Source organism: Lampris incognitus, chromosome 17 (genome assembly GCF_029633865.1).
Source record: "Lampris incognitus isolate fLamInc1 chromosome 17, fLamInc1.hap2, whole genome shotgun sequence".
Lineage (NCBI taxonomy): Eukaryota > Metazoa > Chordata > Actinopteri > Lampriformes > Lampridae > Lampris > Lampris incognitus.
The window spans coordinates 7,757,086-7,779,690 of record NC_079227.1 but is presented as its reverse complement, the minus strand read 5'-3'; the positions used below and the strand labels follow the sequence as shown (position 1 = coordinate 7,779,690).

Here is a 22,605-nt window from a genome sequence, read left to right as displayed (position 1 = left end):
ACGCCTTTGACCCAAGTCCGGTATGAGAACCGACCTCGGTGTCAGTACGGTATGTACCCCCGGGGGACGAAGCGATACACACGTGGATCCGTTCCCTGAGATTAGCGCAGCGTTTTGCACGACTCGGTGCCGGTCGATGGGGTCCAATCAGCTGCGGTTCGAACATGCTTTTTTGTGTGTGAACCAAACGGTGCAGCAGAAACGACTTGTCTGCACTCAGGTTTTGATTTGGTGGCACGCAGAGCAGCTCCAACACTGACAGCTCGGCTCTCCACCACACAGCGCGCGCTTCTGCTTCTTCTTCTGCTTCTTCTTCTGCTTCTTCTTCTTCTTATTCTGCTTCTTCTTCTTCTTCTTCGGTGACTGGGCTGAACGTGAGTAATTGCGCTCATCAGCAGAGTCGTTGGCGCGCAACGGCCAAGCTGTTTGTTTGTTTGTGTGTGCGTGCGCGTGTGCGTGTGCGCATGCGCGCGTGTTACGACCCGGCCGCTTCGCGTCTACCTGTTTTGTCACCAAGGCTGAGCAAAACTGGTTCTCGCGTTTCTGGCTTCTCGTGCCCGTTTCCTGCACATGCCCGAAACACGCAGCGGCGCCACGCGCGTCTGATCGCCGACGTATGGGTACGAGAAGCCGCTCGTGACAGGTGCGACCCTGCCCGCGTGACGCTAACGGGCGACAAAGTAAATAAACCAAGTGGTTAAAACAAAAGCTGCGGCGAGGCAAGCCGGCTGCCAGCATGGGTTAGCATTGTCAAGAGTTACACGTTTCCCCCAGCGGGACACGCTCTCCTCGGTACGTTACATCAAGCCTGATGGATTTATATAACAAAGATATGTGACAGCCCCTAAAAAAGGTGGTGGTGCTGCTGGTGGTGCTGGTGGTGTGGGGGGGGGGAGCATGTGCAAATACAAACGTCGGGGGGGGGGCGTGGAGCGCACCTATAAATGTGGGATAGACTATAGTAGTTATGCAAATAAAAGTTGGGTAAAGACTCGGTACAACGCTGCGGCGCTAGCGCGCAGCGGCACGAGCGGAGCCGGGGCCGGCGGCTCGAGCGCAAGGAATGCGGCTTATGCCATTGTCATGCCAAGAATATCGCACCGCGGGTCAAGTTGGCCCGCTTCCTGGAATCGTACCCTACTTACTACACGGCCCAGTACACAGAGAGAGAGAGAGAGAGAGATTCTCCCCCCCCCCTTTCCCTACTCCACACACACACGCACACACACGCACGCACGCACACGCACGCACACGCATGGAGGAAACCGAGGGGGGAGAAGCGCTCCGGGGAGACGTGACCCACCTTCTCTGGCCAACGCGCCTCTCGCTCCGAGCAGCAGGACTCCGACCAACACCAAACTTCTCACCGTCTCCATCTGGCGCCGGCGGCGACCACTAGTCCATATCCCCCCCCGAAGCCTCACGCCATTATCCTCCGAGGTAATCCTCGAGTGGAAACCCGCGCTCGCGATCCCGTCTCTCTTCCGCTCCGGCACGCTCGGAGTTGTTGTTTGCGTGGGTTTTCCCCCCTTTTCCCGACCCCCTGTTACTTCCTCCCAGGAATGCGCTGAGGAGACTCTGGTTTCGCCTTCTGCTGGGGAAGAGCGACAGCGGCGGGCGGGAGGGAGGGAGGGAGGGAGGGAGGCGCGCTCCCGTGAAGGCCTGAGCGGGGAGTGGCAGTTGGGTGTGCCGGCAAATTCGGCACCCCCTTAAATGAGCATGTGGCGCCGTGCACGCTACGCGCGTAAGGGGAACGAGAAACAGCGGCCTGCGGGCTGTCTGAAATGATTATTATTTTATTTATATATATTTATAAACGTGGTTTTACAAAGGGAATAGCACGCGGAATGCCACTCGCTTTGTTTGCAAAACTACTTTAATAGTCTAAATTTTTTTAAAAAAAAACAACAATCAGAAAACAGTGAAACTCTTCATAAGGGGAAACATTCGTTTGGTGGATACCAAATTTGGCGTTGCACCTTTTAGGTCTGAAACTCAGTCCGCTTTAACTCCCCTACTCCATCCCAGCCCCCCCTCCTCCACACAATCAAATGCAAAGTGAAACTTTCTTTCTCATTGCACAACTCAAATGCTGCAACAAGGATTCGTACTCGTATTTTTTTTTTTATTTTGGGGACGGATTTCTCCACAACATTATGACGGCTCTTTACTTGCAAGTGAATGATGATATGCAGGGCGCTACACCATATACTTTATAGCACTGCCCCTATTTCTCCTGCTGCTATCGGGCCCTTTGCACAGCCCTAAGCAAGGGCCTGAGGGGTTAGAAGACTGGTTTCTAGTCATTCAGGGCTTTAAGTCTCCCCACCCACAGCAGAGAGGTCAGAGTCCAGGCCACAGTTGGAGCTATGAGGAAACAACAGAAAGTAACTCCCTGAGCTAGCGGGCCCGCACGGGCCAAACATTTCCCAGACTTCAGTATTTATCAGGCGTAAATGTGTGGTTATCTAGTTCCTGAGAAATCTATCTGGCGTCTCTTGGAAAATCAAATGTTTATTGATTTGAATTGGTAATATTTACAGCCGTCGATTTAACCTTTTGGCCAGGCTTTGTGCATCCACCCTACCTCTCTCGTCATCATTTTAGTCCATTCCTTTTGTCTTACCTCCACAAGTGCAGAGTAAGATAGGTTTAAAAAGGCAACTTCTGCCTCATATATATAATATAACATAATATTCCACTCCTCGTTTGTTGAGCACTTTCAACAACACCGTTGACCGTTTCCGAAAAAATGCTATATCGATACCTATATCTCTATATATCCATCCATCCATTATCCAAATCGCTTCTCCTGCTCTCAGGGTCGCGGGGATGCTGGGGCCTATCCCAGCAGTCATTGGGCGGCAAGCAAGGAGACACCCTGGACAGGCCGCCAGGCTATGACAAGGCTTAACCCTAAATCCAAGTCCTATATATATATATATATACATATCCCTCTCACCTTTTTTCAGGTGGTGTGTGTCTTCCTCAAGCTCAGGTCCTCTACCAGAGGCCTGGGAGTTTGAGGGTTCTGCGCAGTATCTTCGCTGTTCCTAGGACCACACTCTTCTGGACAGAGACCTCAGATGTTGCTCCTGGAATCTGCTGGAGCCACTCTCCCAGTTTGGGGGTCACAGCCCCTAGTGCTCCGATTACCATCGGGATGTCTGTGGATTTCACCTTCCACTTCCAATCTAGTTCTTCCTTCAGCCCGTACAATGTCTCTAGCTTCTCATGCTCTTTCTTCCTGATGTTGCCGTTGCTTGGAATGGCTACATCGATCACTCCTGCTGTCTTCTGTTCCTTATCGACCACCACAATGTCTGGTTGGTTAGCCAGCACCTGCTTGTCAGTCTACAACTTGGAAGTCTCACAGGATCTTAGCTCTGCTATTCTCAACCACCTTTGGCAGTGTCTCCCATTTGGATTGGGGACTTCCAGTTTGTATTCACTACAGATGTTCCTGTACACTATCCCAGCCACTTGGTTATGCCTTTCAGTGTATGCTTTCCCAGCTAGCATTTTACACCCTGCTATTACTATTATATAGTATACTATATTACTATTACTTATTAATTGTTATTGTTATTATTTATTTTTATTTATTTATTTTTTTACTAGGTGCTGGAATGTCTCAGGGGCGTCTTTGCACAGCCTGCATCTTGGGTCTTGTCTGGTGTGGTAGACCTCTGCTTCAGCTGTTCTGGTGCTTAGTACCTGTTCTTGTGCTGATCAGAGCAGCTTGTTCTGTCCTTCAACCCAGCCTTTTCTAGCCCCTGGTAGGATTTCTCGATATCAGCTACGTCTTCTATCTGTCGATGGTACATCCCATGGACAGATTTAGTCTTCCATGACACGTGCTCTTCTTCTTCCTCCCCACTCTCTGTCTTGTGCTGCCCAAAGTACTCACTCAGCAGTTCACCCCGAGGGCCCTCTTTCTAATGTACTCATGGATGTTCCTTTTTCCAACCTGGATAGTGGCTCTGATACTCACTAACCCTCGGCCCCCATCTTTTCACTTATCGTTCAGTCTCAGGCTGCTGGACTTCTGGTGGAACCCTCGGTGCATTGTGAGGAGTTTCTGTGTCTTGAGATCTGTGGCATTTACCTGCGCTTTTGGCCAGCTTATTATTCCAGCTGGGTATCCGATGACTCGTAGGGTATATGTGCTGATGGCTTGGATCTTATTCTTCCCATTCAATCCGGTATCACGCCAAAACATGTAAGCTGGCTCCTCATGACCTGGCTCACTGTCTGGAGGTGTTTGGCTGTAGCTACAATGTTATAATGTTACAATTTAATTTAGCAGATTCTTTTATCCAAAGCGACGTACATCTGAGAGTTAATACAACACAAGCAACGATGTAGTCAGAAGGCGACAACGCAAGTAAGTGCCAAAAAACTAGGTTCAGGTCCGATAGGACATAGGTGTCAACAGGCAGTGCACAAAGGCAATGCATAGGGTGCAAAGAAGTGTTTTTTTCGAATACCACCAGGTGTGGAGGTGTTCGTAAAAGAGCTGGGTCTTTAGCTTCTTCTTAAAGATGGAGAGCGACTCAACGGATCAAATGGAGTTTGGTAACTCGTTCCACCCCCGTGGAACTACAGAAGAAAAGAGTCTAGCTAGTGACTTAGGGCCTCATTGTGGCAGAAGTGCCAGGCGCCTTTCATTGGCAGAGTGTTGTGAGCGGTACTGAGTGTAGACCTGAATGAGAGTGTTCAGGTAGGCAGGAGCCGTTTTAGTTGCTGTTTTGTAAGCGAGCATCAAGGTTTTGAATGTAGCGCTATCTATCCTTTTTAACTGTCAAGGACAACGCTCCTGAGTTCTCTATACAACTCGGTATCCAATAAACTATTGAAGTATGTTAACTTCGCTTTTTATGTGTTTAAGTATGTTCTAAAGGCTCTAAATGTCTTACAGTGTCATCTGGTAACTCCAACTAAAAAGGTTGACTACCCCTTTAAGGCACTCTAACATGGTCTAGACACCTCAATGTGTCACCGAGTAACTTATATTAAAATGGTGGACTAGCCCTTTAAGGTCGTCTCAACATGTCACTTACCATAGCCTAGACACCACAGGAATAAACACACATGAATAATCCACACTCACACAGGTACATAGAATTATATATACAAATGTATTATGAGTAATAATTATTAGAATGAATGAAAGTGATAAGCCTCAATGGCTAACAAGCATCTGCATTCAGATATACACAAATTAATCAGACTAACACATTAGTATACAGCTCAATAACCCTATAACTAAGCCGGCAATAAAATAAAAGAAAGTCAACCCCCAGTTGCAGGCCTGTTTCTTTATAGGGTACGTTGGGACCCTAAACAGCCCTCTTCGCTCCCCTTGGAAGCCCGCACATCCAACTTGTACTCACAAAGAATGAATGCTCCTCTTCGTCTCGCGCTTCCCGCCGCAGCACAGCAGCGAACGTCAGGCCGGCAGCCATCCTAGCTAACTGGCTAGTTAGCCGTTAGCACCATCTCACGGTCGAACCGTGCGCTCGCCTCGGCAGACCAACACGGCAACAGACGACTCCTTCTGCGTTCCTCGATGGTCGCATGAACCCACCACTACACTGTACTGATAACGGTACTTCGCCAAACTAGAAGACGGCCCGACTCACTGTGGGGAGAGCCCCTCACCGCATCCAGTCCATTCGCGCGTCTTGCTGTGCTAGCAACGAACACCGACTGGCTAGCTCGCTCCGTAACGTCGCTGGGTCCACATATGGGACTGACGAGTAGTCAGTTTGTCTCCCCAGTCCACACAAACAGTTCCCGGGATGGGTCTCGGTCAGACACCCGCACACATCACTGTTCACTAAACTTCAATTACATTTCTCTCACCGCAAAATAGCATAATACAACTCGACATCACACTGTTCCGTTTGGCTCACACAAGGGACGAGAGACCTCCTCTCTCTCCCCGTTCAGTCTGCTCGTGCTGACGTTTTCCGCTGCCCTCTCAACCAATCACATGCAAGGTAAGGTATTCTCTCCACAGCCAACCAATCACAACAATGGTAAGTTTCAACACGAAAGTAAATGCATTTCACATTGGTAAACAACTGTTTTGCAGAACAATATCAACAATATAATATATTCATATTCAAAAGGTATACAAAATAACAAACATGGGCCAAACTCTTATCTAATAGTGCAATATAATACATCTAAGGCCTATAATTTAACCACAGGGTTACATATATATATATAGAGAGAGAGAGAGTCAGGAAAAATGGGCAAGTATAAGGATCTGAGCAACTTTGATAAGAGCAAAATTGTGATGGCTAGACGACTGGGTCAGAGCATCTCTAAAACAGCAGGTCTTGTGGGGTGTTCCCAGTATGTGGGGTGTTCCCAGTATGTGGGGTGTTGTATGTAGGTCTTGTGGTGTGTTCCTGGCAGGTCTTGTGGGGTGTTCCCAGTGGTCAGTACCTACCAAAAGTGGTCCAAGGAGGGGACAACCAGTGAACCTGCAGGGTCATGGGCACCCAAGGCTCATTGATGCATGTAGGGAGCGAAGGCTAGCCCGTCTGGTCTGATCCCACAGAAGAGCTACTGTAACTCAGATTGCTGAAAAGTTCATGCTGGCTATGACAGACAGGTGTCAGATCACACAGTGCACCACAGCTTGCTGCATATGGGCTGTGTAGTCACAGACCAGTCAGAATTCCCATGATGACTCCTGGCCACTGCTGAAGTGCCTACAATGGGCATGTGAGCGTCAGAAATTAACCATGGATCAATGGAAGAAGGTGGCCTGGTCTGATGAATCATGTTTTCTTTTACATCATGTGGACAGCCAGGTGTGTCTGTGTCGTTTACCTGGGGAAGACATGGCACCAGGGTGCACTATGGGAAGAAGGCAAACCGGTGGAGGCAGTGTGATGCTCTGGGCAATGTTTTGATGGGACATCTTGGTTCCTGGCATTGATGTGAATGTTTCTTTGACATGTGCCACCTACCTAAACATTGTTGCAGACCAGGTACACCCCTTCATGGCAACGGTATTCCCTGATGGCAGTGGTTTCTTTCAACAGGATAATGTGCCCTACCACACTGCAAAAATTGTTCAGGAATGGTTTGAGGAACATGATAAAGAGGCGTTGCCTTGGCCTCCAAATTCCCCAGATCTCAATCCGATCGAGCATCTGTGGGAAGTGCTAGAAAAACAATTCTGATCCATGGAGGCCCCACCTCGCAACTTACAGGATTTAAAGGATCTGCTGCTAACGTCTTGGTGCCAGATACCAGAGGACACCTTCAGAGGTCTTGTGGAGTCCATGCCTCAGTGGGTCAGAGCTCTTTTGGTGGCACGAGGGGGACCTACACAATATTAGGCAGGTGGTTTTAATGTTTTGGCTGATCGGTATATACGTTAATGGTATCTGTCTATCTGTGTGTCATTCTGCCAGCAACGTTAAGGGAAAATGGCTGCCGCTAATGACATGAAAATATCAGGACATGTGGTCAATGGTGCCTAGATGAGCAGATTCAAGTTTGGAGGTAAATTGATCAAGGTCATGAAAAAGGTCAGTACCCATTTTCATAAGTGTGACAAAGATATGTCAAACTGACCCCAAAAAAAAGTCTTCAACTTTGTAATTAGGAGATGTATTGACAGTGAGAAATGTTTTGAAGCTTGGTATCAGTCAAAGTTCAGGAGGTTAAGGTATCGGGGACACACTAAATAGACATATTGTTTGACTAAATCACTCAGTGTGTTCAATACGAATGGAGTCTCAAGTGGTACTACTGATTCAGACTTGTACTGTTGCATACGGCGATACTACGAAATGAGTAAATGAATACACAGGTCGTGTACTGAACGGGACATTGAATCATTCACATGCTGAACACCATGACCGAACAATAAACAGAGCATCTAGCAAGCGATTCAGGGAACAGCACACTTTTGGCAAAGGGCGAATATGCTGCTGCTTTTCTTTATCAGATTTCTAAATGTCACATTGGTCAAATAATTTGGTCTGCACAAACAATTTGATTGTTCCCATTTCCGACTGAAACAGTTTGGAAAAATTATTTTTTCCCCCCAATAAAAATAAATAAATAAATAAAATATTTTCGAAAAAGATCATTCAGTGCAACCAACACGTGGGCTTAAATGAGTATACAAAATGGCGGAAGTGGACATAATGTATTACAATATGATCGTCTATACCAGTGGTTCTCAACCTTTTTGGGGTCCTGGACTCCCTGCGTATCTTTGATCTACCCTGAGGACCCCTCCACCTGATCTTGGGGGAGGGGGTTGCAATTTGATAGAAACAGTAGAAACTGCATTTTAAATTGCATTATAGCATTTATTCACTCTTTGGGGCAAAAATAAGAGCTTTCAGTTGTAACTTAGATATATGTAACAAAACAGAATTCTTATGCAGTAACTTTCAGATATATGTAACGAAACAGAATATGTATTCAGTAACTTTTAACAATGCAAACGGGAGCGAGATCTCTTATTAAAATACAATAAGTTACACTTGTGAAACAGATGTAATTAGAGAAAAAAGTCCTGTTACCCTTTATAGTTTAGGTAGATAAAGGTCTCAGTCACATTTGAGTAAAATAATCCTATTTCTATAAATGTCATAGGATCTTTTTTTTTAAAGATATTTTATTTTCACGGACCCCTTGCAATTACACCACGGACCACTAGGGGTCCGCGGACCCCCGGTTGAGAAACACTGGACAATGTTTTGGTATAGTTGCTGGCTGTTACTGCACAGTGAGTCAGCTACCAATGAATCCGGAAACACTGAACTTGCAAATGAGTCTTCAGCTGGACTACTGGGCGGGCTGCATGACTCGGAGCGATTAAGGACTTATTAACCAGACGCAGCAGAAACCCCAGAACCTGAGATACTCGGGAGATTGACTCATTGTGACTTACCGACTCCAATCCACTGACTGGATGTTTTTTCTCAGAGCTTCTTTTCCGGAAGTGAGGACTCGGCCAGGGGTACAGTTACCAGTCCAGGGAGCACTCACTACAAACACGTTCATCTGAACTAGTCAAACGCTTCCTCTGGTGCTGACCGAGGCACGGTCCTACCTAGTACACCTGTAGGGGGTCTTCTCTACCAAACGTACACTTAACCGAGGCACGGCCCTACCTAGTACACCTGTAGGGGGTCTTCTCTACCAAACGTACGCTTAACCGAGGCACGGTCCTACCTAGTACACCTGTAGGGGGTCTTCTATACCAAACGTACGCTTAACCGAGGCACGGCCCTACCTAGTACACCTGTAGGGGGGTCTTCTGTACCAAACGTACGCTTAACCGAGGCACGGCCCTACCTAGTACACCTGTAGGGGGTCTTCTATACCAAACTTACACTTAACCGAGGCATGGCCCTACCTAGTACACCTGTATGGGGTCTTCTCTACCAAACGTACGCTTAACCGAGACACGGTCCTACCTAGTACACCTGTAGGGGGTCTTCTGTACCAAACGTACGCTTAACCGAGGCACGGTCCTACCTAGTACACCTGTAGGGGGTCTTCTGTACCAAACTTACACTTAACCGAGGCACGGTCCTACCTAGTACACCTGTAGGGGGTCTTCTCTACCAAACTTACGCTTAACCGAGGCACGGTCCTACCTAGTACACCTGTAGGGGGTCTTCTCTACCAAATGTACACTTAACCGATGCACGGTCCTACCTAGTACACCTGTAGGGGGTCTTCTCTACCAAATGTACACTTAACCGATGCACGGTCCTACCTAGTACACCTGTAGGGGGTCTTCTCTACTAAACTTACGCTTAACTGAGGAACGACCCTACCTAGTACACCTGTAGGGAGGTCTTCTCTACCAAACTTACGCTTAACCGAGGCACGGCCCTACCTAGTACACCTGTAGGGGGTCTTCTCTACCAAATGTACGCTTAACCAAGGCACGGTCCTACCTAGTACACCTGTAGGGGGTCTTCTGTACCAAACTTACACTTAACCGAGGCACGGTCCTACCTAGTACACCTGTAGGGAGGTCTTCTCTACCAAACTTACGCTTAACCGAGGCACGGTCCGACCTAGTACACCTGTAGAGGGTCTTCTATACCAAACTTACACTTAACCGAGGCATGGCCCTACCTAGTACACCTGTATGGGGTCTTCTCTACCAAATGTACGCTTAACCGAGACACGGTCCTACCTAGTACACCTGTAGGGGGTCTTCTCTACTAAACTTACGCTTAACTGAGGAACGACCCTACCTAGTACACCTGTAGGGGGTCTTCTCTACCAAACGTACGCTTAACCGAGGCACGGTCCTACCTAGTACACCTGTAGGGAGGTCTTCTCTACCAAACTTACGCTTAACCGAGGCACGGCCCTACCTAGTACACCTGTAGGGGGGTCTTCTCTACCAAATGTACGCTTAACCGAGGCACGGTCCTACCTAGTACACCTGTAGGGGGTCTTCTGTACCAAACTTACACTTAACCGAGGCACGGTCCTACCTAGTACACCTGTAGGGAGGTCTTCTCTACCAAACTTACGCTTAACCGAGGCACGGTCCTACCTAGTACACCTGTAGGGAGGTCTTCTCTACCAAACTTACGCTTAACCGAGGCACGGTCCTACCTAGTACACCTGTAGGGGGTCTTCTCTACCAAACGTACGCTTAACCGAGGCACGGTCCTACCTAGTACACCTGTAGGGGGTCTTCTCTACCAAACGTACGCTTAACCGAGGCACGGTCCTACCTAGTACACCTGTAGGGGGTCTTCTCTACCAAACTTACACTTAACCGAGGCACGGTCCTACCTAGTACACCTGTAGGGGGTCTTCTCTACCAAACTTACACTTAAGCGAGGCACGGTCCTACCTAGTACACCTGTAGGGGGTCGTCTCTACCAAACATACGCTTAACCGAGGCACGGCCCTACCTAGTACACCTGTAGGGGGTCTTCTCTACCTTGCACGTCACACCTTTTAAAAGTGCATGTGATTCTTGACTCGTGTCCCTGCTGTCCCGTGAGAGGCTCGCGTGGCGTGGGAAGAGTTCGTTAGCGCTCGGCTGTAACTTCCGCCTGAACACCAGCTGTGACTCGACCTGACGGACGCGCAGCTTCCCAGAAGGCATCGCCGGCCCGGCTCTGCTGTCTGTGAATGCAGAAATGTGAGGAATGGGGCGGAGGTTGGTTTAATAATTCACCTTATTCCAGTCAGTGCTGCTCATCAGCCCCGGCTTGTATTCACTAGTCACACTCCGATATGTACCGGTCATGCTGTCCACCGGAAAGCTGCTGGAATAAGATGATATTTAAAAAGCATAATCTGTTTAAAAACCCAGAATGTCCCTATACCGTTACAAGGGGCGGGCCTGTGTGAATACGGGGTCTACCACCCTAACCTGACCCGGTACCATGATAACTTAACGTGTTGTCTAGACAACGAGGAAAGAGAGGGGGGGGAAAAAAGAGAGACAGTTTACTCATCAACCAGGAAAACTTTATTAGTTCCATTTCTTAAAGCTTATTTTTTTCTTAGTCAAATATATATCTATGTCAGGTGTGAGGTGGCGGCGTTGGTGCACAGGGCAGCAGGCAGGGGGGGGAGCATCGGGCGAGAGATGCGGAGGAGTCGAGTTAAAGTGTGGATTGGCTGTATAAGAACTGCCGTTTCACAGACACAAGCGCTGGGTTGCCGTCATGAAACCGACACTAGAATTTAGTCAGTGAGTATTTTCGTGAGCGACGTCGGCGGGCGCCTTCATGACGTCTGTGACAGCGTCGTAGCATAAACGTGACAGCATGCTAATAACACCAAAAAAACTAGCATTTTACAGTACGTCTGTTCTGATGAGGCGACTCCCTGTCTGTCTGTCAGTACTCCCCTCCCCTCCCCTCATGACCCCTTTAAGTCGGTCCCGACCCCTCCGGTCACACCCCGCCCAGCTCTCAGAAAAGCTAAATTTACCTCCTCAAATCACATACTCACACTGCAGTCTTCACACACACACACATGCACACCTCACCACTCACTGTCGTGTGCAGGAACAACGTCATTGGCTAAAAACAGATGTGCGTGTTTGTGTACACATCTGTAAAGTGCACATATGGACACTCGTGCGGGATTGATATGTGATAACCTTCGTCACCAACCCCCAGGTAAGGAAATACATTTCGGGAATTTAAAGCACAACTGACTGAGCAACAAAAAGAAGACAAGAGTAAATGAACAAGGCGGGGTTTCATTTTCATGCATGTGTGTGTGTGTGTGTGTGTGTGTGTGTGTGTGTGTGTGTACTGGTTTATGGACAGTACATTACAGAGGTGTAAGACACACACTGGGATGTAAAACACAGCGCTCGGTCTTTTTCCTCACCCCCTCTAATCTTCGGTCGGCTATCCCCCCCCCCCCCTCCCCCCAAAAGGCCTCCAGGTGAGTGAAAGTAGAGCAGGCTAAAGTGTCAAGAGAACCAAAGTAAAGCACAACGCGGTTTGAACGCAACAGAAGATGAAGGCGACGGTAACAAAACACACGGCGGGGCGACAGAGAGGCACGAAAATAAAACGAGTGATGCGACGAGAAACACAACAGTCAGCTGGAAATGCCTCCAAACAGCTTCTGGAACCATCCGCTGGAAATACCCCCCCAGGGGTCACCCTCTGCATCCACCGGGCCACTCTTCAGGCAAAAACCGCAAAGCCTGTGGCAAACGCTGCTTCAGAGAGCTGCTTTCCATTTCAGAGCAGTGGACTGTGGCGCCATCTGCCATCACAGCCTGGTGAACTGCAAGTGTGTGTGACGGCACCACTAGCTAGCGTGTGAGACACCCATGGTGCAAGCAGAGTGGCTGACCCCTTAGTGTGGTCCAACATTAGACTCGGGTGATCACGGAACAATACACGGGGCGACTTCACATGTCAGATATGCAACACAACCGCAACGGGGAGAGACGACTCGTTAACGGACTCCGTTCTCCTTCCCTGTTCGGTACACGACAAAATGGAAAGCTCGGGAGTCCATAAAAGGCGAAGTTCTGTAGTGCAAGCGTCAATCACTGTGAATCTCATTGGGGAAAAAAAAATTCCCCCAACCAAAAAAAAAAAAAAGAAGAAGAAGAAGGAGAAAATACAACAAAATCATAAGGAAAAAAAAAAATGTAAACAAGGTGTACTTTGACGCATTTCATCTTTGCGCAGGCGTCATGCAGGTCACCGTGGAAACGGAGCTCATCCCTCGTTCCGGAACGCGGCTGGCTGCCCTGGCTGGTGAGGCGGAAGGGGAGGGGCGTGGTGACGAGGCGATAAACTCCTCCTACTCCAGCTTGACGCCCAGCTTCTCTGTGTTCAGCAGGTAGAGGCTGTCGTCGATCAGGAAGCTGACAGACACACACAGAGCAGACGGTTTACACACCCGCTTTGTCAGCCCTGTGGAAATGTCGGAGCAAGGTGCAGAAATAAACCTGCCGTCGAGCAGGGCTGGGTGATACGCTAAGATACGCTTGCAATGGTTTTGTTGGGGATATAACGGCAGGGGGCGTTGTGTGACTGTCACGGTGATCGTAATGTGGGGCTGAATGGGTGTCCTGAAGACCGGCACCAGTCACAGTTGTATCACAACCCCCTCCGAGCTGGTAGAGTGAGACTATTTGAATAGGGAAATCAGAATAACAACACAATGCAGCCTGTCGGCACACGGGGAAGTGAGTTTTCAAAGTCACGGGTCGTTCGGCAGTGACGTCACCGGCGGACACCAGGCTGCGCAGTATCGCGGCTGTTAATGGAGCGTTATCCCTGCGCCGTATGTGTACAGTAGAGATAAAGGTGAAAACTGAGACCGTTTCCCCCTTGAAGACCTTCAACCCCCAGCTATAATTTACCGAGCTGTAAATTCTTTGCTCGCTCGGGCAGCACTTCCAAAAACTTTACATTCAATCTTGAGGGCTGAAAGAAAATCTGCTTGCATTTTTGTTCGTAAACCTTTTTACGCCATTTAGCTAGTATGCATTACAAAAGTGTGTTTTATTCCAACTTCGCGTATCCGATTGTACTCAATACAGGCTGTAGCCTACATCATGCTTCTGACTGCAAAGAAAATCACTGGTCAGAGAAAATGCACAAATGTCACGTGTAAGTTTAAGATAAATTTGGGAGCGGGGGGGTACCAGGAAGTGTAAGGGGGAAGATGTACCTGTAGAAGAGGAAGTGCACAGGGACGGTGCTGAGGTGCCAGACGGCGTGGGCATCCAGGACCCAGAGGAGCGGGGGGAAGTCCAGCAACTCCAGCAGGGCCAGGCCATGCAGCAGCAAAACCACCAGACCACACTTCCACCAGTATGGCAGAGTCCGACGATTCTGCCAACACCAGCACAGCCACCACAGCAGGTTGATGATACCTGAGAAGAGACATTAGACAGAGCACTCTACATCACATCTACACTGTCTTGATAGTATCTTAAAATGGTTGAACTACGATGTTGACAGCTGAGAGTCTGTCTTTAAGTTCAAAACACAGTTTCAGAAAGAGATGTTCAGCTCTTTTTAAACGTCCTGTTTACGAGATTTGCTTCGGGACACTTTGACACCTCTGGTGTTAAGTTGGGTTGAATCAAACTCCACTGGAGCGGTAACCTGCTTGGTACGGTTGGTTTGGACGACCTCGTCCAACTCAGGTGTGCGTCAAGATATCCACACCCTGGTCCAAATAACAGAGATGAACTCAGGGCTTCCACATTAACTCTCGGTGGTTTTAAGTCAGAAACTCCAACTCTGAGCATTACAGGTTGCAAAACTGTACTTGGCAATAAAAGTGTTTCTTCATCTTCTAAATCTTTGTTATCTCCAATAAATTAATATAAACGATCAAATTTAGCATAACTGATTACAGACAGGCTTAGTTACAAGGCCATGGCCAGGAACGTTCCATATTAGCATGAAAATATGAATTTAATTTATGCAAATCTTTGAAAAGTTAAAAAAAAAGTGAACGGTTGTCATTTCTGTTTGCCGGTTTTAAATGATTGATCAACCTCCCTGTACTGCAGCCCGTGTTAGTAAAAACACTGAGAAGGAAAACTGGGGGGGCAGCAGTAACTCGGAGGTAGAGCAGGTCATCAGGTAACTGGAGAGTTGCTGGTGCTCTTTGCAAAACTGTCGAGACGTCCCTGAGCAAATGAGTTAATCATGCTGGATTCATTATTCATTATAAAGCGCTCCGAGTTGCTGCTGCAGCTACGAAAAGCGCTGCAGAAAAAAGGCAGCAATGGGTTGACGAGTGTTGCGTGCCGCTGGAGAAACTAGGAAAAATCGATCGCCTGACAAAAACGTTGCATCTGTCAACCTACATGCTGTCAAACACTGTCAGCTGTCAGACTGAGGAACAGCATAGTCTTCTTCATAAAGAACCATCCATCCATTATCCAAACTGCTTATCCTGCTCTCAGGGGCACGGAGATGCTGGAGCCTATCCCAGCAGTCACTGGGCGGCAGACAGGGAGACACCCTGGACAGACCGCCAGTCCATCACTCACTCACACTCACACCTAGGGGCAATTTAGTACGGCCAATTCACCTGACCTACATGTCTTTGGACTGTGGGAGGAAACCGGAGCACCCGGAGGAAACCCACGCAGACACGGGGAGAACATGCAAACTCCGCACAGAGGATGACCTGGGACGACCCCCAAGGATGGACTACCCCGGGGCTCGAACCTAGAACCTTCTTGCTTTATGCCGCCCATAAAGAACTAGAGAAGTCATTATACCGTTGCAGTACTTCCAGCCCTCTGTGCTCCAACTGGCAGCATGTCTTCTTTCGTTTCCTTTACCCGCTAAATTTGTTGTGACTGATCGCAGACATACGACTCGTTTACAAAATGTGGCTTGCTTCATTCTAATTACGCGAACGCAAATCAGACCATCTAAAAACAAAGGTAACCACGTGTCAACATCAAGAATTGTTCAAACTTAGAAAACTGGTCATCGGGACGGAAAGCGACATTAAAAATGACGAGAAGCACAGAATTAAAACAAACTACGGTACTTTTTGTTGGGGCAATGCTCAATTTGCGTCTTTGCAATTTGAGAAGGCGGTTTTCTTTGTAAACGATGGAGCCCAAACTCTTCAGTCTCTCAGTTTAAAGAACCAGATATAAACTCAGCAGAACAGAAAGTGAAATATGGACCTGTAAAGGTTTTTTTTTTTTGTACCGATAGTGGCGTTGGCAGCCATGTTGTATCCGTAGTCAAAGCTGACGAAGGTCAGGTAGGAGACATGAGAGGTAAAGACGAGGATGAGCAGAACTCCCACCATGCTGGAGACACTGGGCCGCCTCAGACCCAGAGTTCTGACAGAGCGAGACACAGAAAGAACCAATCAGAACGCAGTGCTGTAGGAGGAACCACTTCGCCATGAACAGGAAACTCTGACATATTTATCTCAACGCCTGTCAACTTATTGCAAATGTTAGAACCCACTAATGCACAGGGAATATCACCACCGTATGAAGGTAGACTGTGTTTTAAAGCATTGGTTCTCAACCTGGGAGTCACGAAATAATTTCCGGGGGTTGCCAGATGGTTGTGGAGAAAACAACCACGAAACCGTCCACGCCCACGGTGCACCTGATGCGAAAAAACAGCTGCACTGTCTCTTTAATTGCCGTACCATCACGGTATAAAAGAGCGTGGCACACTGCACCGGCCCTCAGGATACTTCGAGACTTCTTTGAGAGACCGACGGCTGTCGAGGAAACGGACGGACAGCGAGGACCACGGCAGACTAATAGCAGGTGCAGCCCAGAACAACAAGGTTAAAGTATATAGTTGATATATCAAAGACTAGCGTTTAGGAGGACGCGCTCGCACACGTGAGTGACCACAATTTGCGGTACACAGCCCGCGGCAGCAGTTCAGCGGCGCCACGGGGCAAAATAAAATAACATATTGTAGACTGGGGGAGGGTTTTTACATTACGTCGCCTGTACCAGTCCTATAATTTGCCTAATAGATTTTATTGAGTGTGTTTTTGAGACTCAAAGTGTCTAAGAACACTAATTAAAGCCAAAATCCAATTAGCTGTTGCTCGGTCTGTCTGTCTGTCTGAGGGCCAAGCAGTGTTCTTCCTGTGTGAGTTTGGTAGCTTTCGTGTGTTATATTAAAGTAATCCCTGGACAGTCTCAGGCAGAGCTTATCAGCCAACAATGTGTTTGCATCGGGGTGCCAGTGCTATTGGGGGTGGGGGGGGGTTGCGACTCAAAAAGGTTGAGAACCACTGTTTTAAAGTACTCTGACACAAAAAAACCCAGCAGTACTGGGATCAGATTGGAATGGGATTTGCGACGTTTCAGAGCTGACCTCACACAACACAGGTAGATCGAGTAGAGGATGACAGCTGAGGCACAGAAATAGTCCATTTTCTGAAAGAGAACACAGACAGACAGTCAAGGGCAGAGAGACAGGAGCAAAGAAGAGGTCTGCACTGAACAGGTGAATTGTGACTGGGAAATCTTAATCCCATCAGAACCTGCTTGTTGTGAGTCAAGGACAAAGTAACACAATTTATCAGGTGCCTTGGCCATAATGGAATTAGAATGCCTCTGATTGGCTAAGCTCATTAGCCAATGAAACAACAGGGTGGCCACCTGTCCTGGGTGACGGCTTGGCAGGACACCTGACCTATTCCAAGACTCCCTGCGGTGAGTTCAGAGGATGAATTTACCTCGGTCAGATACGTGTCCCGGGTGTGGAACACAGTGGACCACAACCAAGCATTCAGAGACACCTGGGGAAATCAAAACGGTGCTTCAGTTAAACGAACAAACTTAATTACATCCTGATGTGTTTCTACACGCCTAAGACCACAAAATGGCTTCTGCCTCAACAAGTGAGCTGCACACTGAAAATATCTCAACTGGTCTCTCTCACCCAACCAGACATAAAAAAAAAAAACAGGCAAATGCACACAAACACACACAAGGACATAAACACACAATCTCATACACACATACAAACACAGACTCACAAAGACTCATGGAAACAGACACACACACACACACACACACAGCCCCTGACCAGTGAGAAGGCGGTGATGGTTTGGTACATGGGACTCTGGCGGGGCACGGTGTTCCTGTAGCGCAGCAGCATGAGAAGGCAGGCAAGGCCGTTCAGCAGAGAGGCCAGGGCGGACGCCGGCTCCTCAAAACACAGGAACCGCGCAAACGGCCACTGGAAGACATTTAGAGACAAATAAGCTATTACAGATGGCATTACAACAAATATTGAACAGGGCAGGCGATAAAGAGCAGCCTTGTCTCACCCCACGTTTTTGAGAAATAAATGTTCTCTTGCGTCCAGTCCTGATGCTGCACATGTTGTTTGTATACATGGATTTTTTTTAAGTCGTATGTTTTACCCCCTACGCCACTTCGAAGTAGTTTGTGAAATAAGCCAATGTGCCATATTGAATCAAATGCTTTTTTGAAGTCAATGTTATTATTTGTGAAGTGCTTTGAGATCCGTCTCCGCAGATGGAAAACGCTATACAAACTCAAAATATTATTATTATTATTATTATAGATAATAATAAGGCTTTCTCATAATCCAGTCTTTTAATTTTAAAGATCAATGTTGCAACGCCACATGTGACAAGATGAAAGAGTCACCAGTCTTGGTGTGGCTGCACCTTCCCCACCGCCAAGCCATAAAACGTGGTTGAACCCGAGTTTCAGCTGTCGATGTTGTCGTATCTGTTGGTAAACAATTTACCCAATTTCCCCTCGGGGATGAATAAAGTATTCTGATTCTGATGAACAGTCTCCGACCAGATTGTTGTGACACATTTGTTAGCTGCAAATTATCTACTCACCACTACCTGCTTTCTTCTTTTATATTCGGTCGCTATGGCGTAGACACTAGAACTATATCACTTTTCCTGCAAAAGCCCTATTAGACAGTATCCACTGAAACAATCAATGCCTCCATAATTTGGATAATTGTGGACATAGCTATGATCTCAAATACACCAGAGAGTGTATTTGAGTGTATTTGTATTTTACACAGCAGAAAGCATCAGGATTCTTCAGTAACTTTGAACCGTTAACTTGGCTATGTAGCATCAATTTGTATGTTATTGACAGAAATACCAAGTAAAACTTGAGGTAACGCCTCAAGGTTGAGGTAACACCATTTTTCCCAACACGAGGCATTTTCAGGTGCAATGATTTCTACATGAAACGTGGTGTGATGCACCTCCTGTGACACGGCCTTGACACTGACAGGCCATGTGGTCTGTGAGTGACTGGGAGCTGCGGACCTTGCCGTGGAACTGCGGGACTCGGTAGCCTTCCGCCTGGTAGAGACCCACCGTGGTCCACATGCACTGGTAGCGGCAGTCATCTCGACACGTCCAACCTGCGCAGCGGAGACAGACAAAGAGGTCACGTACAGGGTTTCAGACCGACATTTCGCCCCTCTCTCTGACACACAATGCACAACAATAGCGAGGGGGAACAATGGAGAATTGTGACAGGTGGCACTTTCCACCACCTGCCCCTGTTCAGCCTGAATTACTGGTTGTGGGGCTTCGCTGCCGTCCAAGTTGCATAAACCAAGAGATAGCAGCAACTGTCACCTCACTGGTCTGGAGCACATAGCAAAGCAGTGGGACGGGGGGGGGGGGGGGGGGGGGGGGGAAACCCCAACCCCCCACAAGACTGAATTAAACAGGAGTTTAGTGAAAGCAGTGTGTGCTCCCGTGGTTGTAGCTGATTTAAAGCAGCTAAAATCAGAAAAATAAACACCACAGGAACTCATTCATCACTTATGGCAAGCATCCAATGAAGCACCCAATAATCCAACAACGTGCTGATGTTGATGATGTTTACAATGTTGCTTGCTGTGACCGGATATGACGTACTTGACAGCGTTATTCCCCCGTTTCCTGCCGTTCTTCCGTATACACGCTTATAAATACATCTTATTTTCATCGCCTATTGTTTCTACGGCTGTGCAGCAGAACAAGCTGCCCACGTTAGTCTGCCCAACAACACCACCACCACCACCACCAATGACAACGCGGCGCCGCATCTCACCTGTCAGCGCCATGTACTGCGGCTGGGTGGACTGGAAGCCCCGGAGCCGGTCCCCGGTGCAGTTGGTCCGGACACACTGCTTCACGCAGTCCCGGTAGACCGGCTCTTTGTCCCCCTGGGAAGCACCCGCGGAGGTGGCGCACAGCAGGAGCAGGGCAACGCCGGCCAGAGCGCGCAGAGGAGCGGCGGCGCGGCGGCCGGCCAGCGGCGATGCCATGGCTGCTGATGGGCCGGTCAGAGATCAGAAGGCACGGCGGGGCGACGGCAGCATCGACGGCGCCTCCACCCGACCGCCCACATTCCCGGGGGGGGGGCGGGAGAAACTCCGCTGGCGACGACTGGCAGGGCCCGAAAGAAGCCACCCGGACCTCGGCGCGCGTCGTGAGTCCGAACCCTCCACCCGGACCGGGCAGCGCTCCAGACGCAGGACCCGGAAGTGCTCCGTTATGGAATGCGGCGGCGGCGGCGTCGTGCGCATGCGTGGTAGCGCCGGGCTGGGAGTCGCTGCTGCGTTTTGTGTGAAACGCGTCGACGCAAACATGTCCGAAATAACTGGGAATACGGCGGTTGGTGGTACATGTCTGCGTTGGTTGGTTTATGTATTTAACCCGTTTTTTTAACTTGTGTGTTGGCAACGCATCATGCGCATTTGTTTTTGTATTTACATTCTTAAAAGGAGGCCTTTCTTAAACGGTAGCGCAGTACACACACACACACACACACACTCGTTTCACTATCCTTATGAGGACCCCTCGTTGACTACGTTCATTTCCTAGCCCTTAACCCTAACCTTAACCTAACCCTAACCTTAACCTAACCCTAACCCTTGCCCTAACCTTAACCTAACCCTAACCCTTACCCTAACCTAACCCTAACCTTAACCTTAACCTAACCCTAACCCAAACTTAACCTAAGCCTAACCTTAACCTAACCCTAACCCTTACCCTAACCCTTACCTTTGCCCTAACCTTACCCTAACCCTAACCCTTGCCCTAACGTTAACCTAACCCTAATTCTAACCTTAAAACCAAGTCCTAACCTTAACCTAACCCTAACCCTTGCCCTAACCTTAACCTAACCCTTACCCTAACCTAACCCTAACCCTTGCCCTAACCTTAACCTAACCCTTGTCCTAACCTTAACCTAACCCTAACCCTTGCCCTAACCTTAACCTAACCCTAACCTTAACCTAACCCTTGCCCTAACCTTAACCTAACCCTAACCTTAACCCTAACCCTTGTCCTAACCTTAACCTAACCCTAACCTTAACCTAACCCTTGTCCTAACCTTAACCTAACCCTAACCTTAACCTAACCCTAATTCTAACCTTAACCCTAAAACCAAGTCCTAACCCTACAATAGACCCTTTTACTTGCGAGGACCTCTGAAATGTCCACACAAGGTAGGTGGTTTCTGGTTTTTCTATCCTAATGAGGACATTTGGTCCACATTAGGATAGTTAAACGTGTACACACACACACACACACACACACACACACACACACACACACACACACACACACACACACACACACGGAAATGTCACTCGTTTTTATTGTAATAAAAGATCTTTTAATAAATATTCCTACTGAAAAAAATCCCGATTTACAATTTCATGGTCAGTTTGCTCAACAACAAATTATACAGCAAGCGTATTAACACTACAATACCCGCAACAACAACAACAACAAAAAGGCCATAAGGTTTTATGGTTACATCATGGTATTTCCACCTGCTAAGTAATCACCTGCAAATCAAGTTGGTCAAGGTTTATTCTGTCACGAGCACAACAAAACACACACAATGTACAATAAAATAGAATAGACATTCATCAAACTGCTAAAAAAAAATCTACCCTAGCTTGGTAATACACTGATGAGCCAAAACATTATGACCAATCACATGGGAACTGAATAACTTTGATCATCTCCAAACAAGGGCACATGTCAGGATGTGGGTAGATTAGATGGTAAGTGAACAGTCAGTTGACCCGAGTGACTTTGACAAGGTCAAAACTGTTATGGCCAGATGATTGGGTCAGAGCATCTCTGAAACGGCAAGGCTTGTGGAGTGCTCCCGGGTCAGGTGGTCATACATTATGACCACATGCCTGATATTCTGTTGGTCCTCTGCGTGCCACCAAAACAGCACCGGCCCACTGAGCCATGGACTCTGCAAGACTCCTGAAGGTGCCCTGTGGTATCTGGCACCAAAAGACTAGCAGCAGATCTTTCAAGACCTCTTGTGAGGTGGAGCCGCCGCGGATTGGACTTGTCGGTCCAGCACATCCCACCAGCTGCTCAGTTGGGTTAGGGTCTGGCGAAGGCCCCGGGGGATCTATTCAGTGTAGAAAATCCATACGTTGCAGCTTCAACAGCAGGTAAACGTGTCCCGTAGCAGCGATTAAAAAAACACATCGTTAACGATGACCATGTCTCTATGGAGACCAAGAGAGACGGCAGCGCGGCGGAAGTTATTTTAGGTGGAAACGCTTCACAGACGAGAGGCGACCTTCATGC

At 48.1% G+C, this 22,605-nt stretch overlaps 1 protein-coding gene across 1 annotated transcript; it reads right to left on the bottom strand.

The window, feature by feature from the left end:
• Positions 1–12,650: 12,650 nt before the first annotated feature.
• pgap3 (post-GPI attachment to proteins phospholipase 3) lies at positions 12,651–20,496 on the bottom strand. The gene is made up of 8 exons (XM_056297262.1): positions 20,087–20,496; positions 19,309–19,406; positions 18,069–18,221; positions 17,716–17,778; positions 17,352–17,413; positions 16,206–16,342; positions 14,188–14,392; positions 12,651–13,375 (listed from the first exon to the last, which is right to left on the bottom strand). The coding sequence occupies exons 1-8, from the start codon at positions 20,301–20,303 to the stop codon at positions 13,312–13,314; spliced, it is 999 nt and encodes a 332-aa protein (XP_056153237.1). The 5' UTR covers positions 20,304–20,496; the 3' UTR covers positions 12,651–13,311.
• Between the last annotated feature and the right edge of the window lie 2,109 nt (positions 20,497–22,605).